Source organism: Juglans microcarpa x Juglans regia, chromosome 2S (genome assembly GCF_004785595.1).
Source record: "Juglans microcarpa x Juglans regia isolate MS1-56 chromosome 2S, Jm3101_v1.0, whole genome shotgun sequence".
NCBI classification, from domain to species: domain Eukaryota; kingdom Viridiplantae; phylum Streptophyta; class Magnoliopsida; order Fagales; family Juglandaceae; genus Juglans; species Juglans microcarpa x Juglans regia.
The window spans coordinates 20,952,232-20,955,815 of record NC_054597.1 but is presented as its reverse complement, the minus strand read 5'-3'; the positions used below and the strand labels follow the sequence as shown (position 1 = coordinate 20,955,815).

Sequence of the window (3,584 nt, the reverse complement as noted above, 5' to 3'; positions counted from 1 at the left end):
TTGATTTCAGGGAAACTTCAAATTGACAAGTATTTTTGGGGTTATAGGGTAGATGTGGCTACCGCTACCCTAGATGGTTATAGAGAGGGACGGCAGGCTTACAGGAACTCAGGGTTTCAAAACTTGCCCGCAAACTAGTGATTATAAAAGAAAACTTGGGTAACAGCCAACCCTAGTCTTTTTCTAAGAAATGTTGGCAGTTTTGGGACTTCTTTGAAGCTTCCTTTACCTGGTTCCAATTAAGGAAAGTTGGGAGGTTTATTGGAGGTTATGGCAGCTTGGTTTCTGGTTTTCTAGTCAGACTCAAATTAGTAAGTTCCTCCTATTTCTACACAAGGCTTACTAGTAACTAATCTGGTAAGTTCTTTGGTCTTCATGCCTTCTATATCAAATCAGCACCTAACACTAAATCAACAATTTAAAACAGTCAATAGCAGCTTGAAATAAAAAAATAAAATAAAATAAGAATTTGAAATTACTTAAACTAGAAAAATAGGAAGCTTAATTCTAGACCTTAGGCACTCACGTATGTCAGTACATCGGACCTTGTAGAGTTCAATGAACGATAATATTTAAATTTATGTTTAATAAAACATATGGCCGAGATATAATCAAACCAATCAGAACCCTCATTATTGTTTTTTGATAAGTATCAGAACCCTCATTATTAACAGCAAGCCAGTTGCAATTTTGTACACCTAAGGCTGGAGGTAATCTCCAGTCAGATTCAGAAACATTTGCACAAAGTGAATTGAATTTACTCTAATCCTAGTCTCTAGAGGAGTGACAATGGATCATACAGTTTATTATAACTGATATAAAACGTTTCCATGGACCTTTGATAGGTTTCAAGTACCAAAGTTGTTCCAGACAACAATAAGAGAGTAAGAGGTGAGCCAGACTTAGGCATTTAAGAAAGTTTGATCCAAGGTGGAGTTTATTTTCTCACTTAACAAACATTTTGGTGGACTCATACAGTTGAAACCTTGTTGAAGCAGGCACGCATCTGTTGTACAATTTATTCCACCACTGATGAATGAACTTTTTTCAAAGATTCTGCTGATATATTGTTGAATAAATAAAAATATTCCAACAGAACCTTTTCTTTCTTTTTATGAGAAAATTAGTAGAGAACATGAAGAAGTCTCTCGACTTAAACCCCTAGGGGTTGGCTCAAGTGGTAAAGGCCTTGGGTTTGGGGGCTTGCTCGTCCAAAGTCTAAGGTTAAACTCTCTTTGAATGCAAACAATCTCTAGGGGCTATTAGTCTGGGGGGATTTTCCTCTTGAATACCCGAGATACACTTGCGGGAAACTCCTTGCTAAGGGCCTGTGCACCCTCAAGATGCCAATAAAAAAAAGGAGTCTCTTGACTTAAATGTGGAACTGCTTTTCAGTTAATGAGATTATTTGCCTTTGTGGTTTGAAATCTAATTTGTTTCTAGATTTGTCCTACAGTTCGAATTGGGCTGCTTTATGTCATATCTGGTTTTGGTGGGAGTTTGTTGTCAGCTCTTTTTATCCAATCGCAAATCTCTGTTGGTGCCTCTGGTGCACTTTTTGGTTTACTAGGAGGCATGCTTTCAGAGCTCATTACAAATTGGACAATATATGCAAATAAGGTAAATAAAGTTCTCTGATTCTGATAGAGCATCTTAATAAATTTCAAATTTCTTGGAGCTAATATATGGGTGGACCAATCATCACACAGTTTTAGTTTCATATGTGCAGTTAGCAGCATTGTTGACTCTTCTATTCGTCATCCTAGTAAATTTAGCTGTTGGAATCCTACCTCACGTGGACAATTTTGCACATATTGGAGGATTTCTTTCTGGCTTTCTTCTTGGATTTGTGTTTCTGATTCGTCCCCAGTTTGGATGGGTTAGCCAGAGAAATGTCCCACCTGGATATATTGCAACTCCTGTTAAATCTAAACACAAGATGTATCAGTATGTACTGTGGGTTCTCTCTTTGGCACTATTGATTGCTGGGTATGTGCCAGAAAAACTCCATTATTAATATATTGATTTTACATTTCTTATGTTATTGTTTGCACAATACATGTTTTATTAAGTATGTGCATAAAATGAGATCAAAGGTAAATAAGCTGGCTACATGGGAAGTCAATATTCTTCGCTGGTTGACATTATTGTAACCATTTTTTTTATAAAATCCTCAATCATCAGCAGACTGCCTTTTGAACTGCATTTAAGCTAATTGTCAGATTCAGATTGCCTTACTTGATTGGGTGAAAGATGGCAATATGAATCACCACTCCCTATATGTAATGAGCCAAATGTTTTGGTATTTTGACAGATCTACTGCTGGGTTGATTATGCTCTTCCGAGGTGTTAATCTGAATTATTACTGCTCCTGGTGTCATTATTTGAGCTGTGTCCCTACCACAAAATGGAGCTGCGACGCAGGGCAAGTGTATTGTCAGGTAACTGATGCTGCTACTCTTCCATTTTAATCTGTGTTGTTCATGCCGGAGTGACACTCCGAAAATAAGTCCCCTTATACAATTCTAGAAAAAAAACTAGGTGCTAATTATATTATCGGCTACCATGATAATTGAGAATAAGAGAGAGTAGTATCAAAACAGCCTTTTCAACTCCATATAGATGTAATCATTCTATTTCTCCATCCCTGCTATGGAATATGGAACATACTGCCTTTCCAAAAAGAAAAGAAAAATAAGAAGTGGAAACTAAAAGATTTTTATTCTTTTATATACAGTAGACTAAATATTGAAAGTGATGCATATAACTAGTTTCCTAAAAGTACCAATCTTCTTGGCTTTGATTATAGGAAGGGAGAAATTAGCAAATGAGTCAGCCTAATATAATCGAATACGATACATTTCATTAGATTACCGACTGCTATTTCTGTTACTAACATCCACTGATTTCATGATTGATATCAACACAATGTTCTCGCAGTCGACCCAAATTGGGAACCAGCTTAACTTGACATGCCTAAGCAGTGGAAAAAGCAACATGTATATTATAGATAACACTTCCCGGGTTTGGCAGCTATGTGCTCAGCTTTGCAGTTGATGATAGAAGCTTTGCTTGAGCCTATTCTCTTTAATATCTCGGTGGTTTACATTTCTCGACCATGAATCTGTAGACTAGATAACATTATTTTACATGAGAAAATGTTCATCGCATTTTGGCAATTCATTTTTCTGCCCCTTCTTGGTGAAATGGTTGTTGCTTCTTCTTCTTCTTCTTTTTTGAAGGCTCAAATGGAGTTGTTTGGATACAGAAACAAGTGCATTGGTGGCAAGCACATTAATATTAAAAAATCTATTTACAAATTCGTATATTTTACACTAAATACACTAATGGAAATGGGTTCACACATCAGCTATGTGCTCAACTATCAAAAAACGGATTAAAAATTAATAAGTAACAACGAAAAAGTCAAAAACTGGCTAGAGAGAAGTCAGAGCTTCTCTATCTAGGAGGTGGAAAATACTTCTGCACTTTTTGTTGCTTAGTTTCTAATCCCATACACTTTCTTCACGTTCCATCTCTCTTTTATTCATCTTTTCATCCATCAACCTCTTCAATCACTTTTC

At 36.4% G+C, this 3,584-nt stretch overlaps 1 protein-coding gene across 2 annotated transcripts in view; it reads left to right on the top strand.

Moving 5' to 3' along the window:
• LOC121251673 (RHOMBOID-like protein 1) overlaps nt 1-3,179 on the top strand; it is a 24,838-nt gene extending 21,659 nt beyond the window's left edge. For both annotated transcript variants that reach the window (XM_041150989.1, XM_041150990.1), the window contains exons 3-6: nt 1,457-1,620; nt 1,730-1,989; nt 2,315-2,441; nt 2,941-3,179. In XM_041150989.1, the coding sequence (XP_041006923.1) occupies nt 1,457-1,620; nt 1,730-1,989; nt 2,315-2,441; nt 2,941-3,057 (668 nt within the window). In that variant the 3' untranslated portion in view covers nt 3,058-3,179. The remainder of the gene's footprint in view (nt 1-1,456; nt 1,621-1,729; nt 1,990-2,314; nt 2,442-2,940) is intronic.
• The last annotated feature ends 405 nt before the right edge of the window (nt 3,180-3,584 follow it).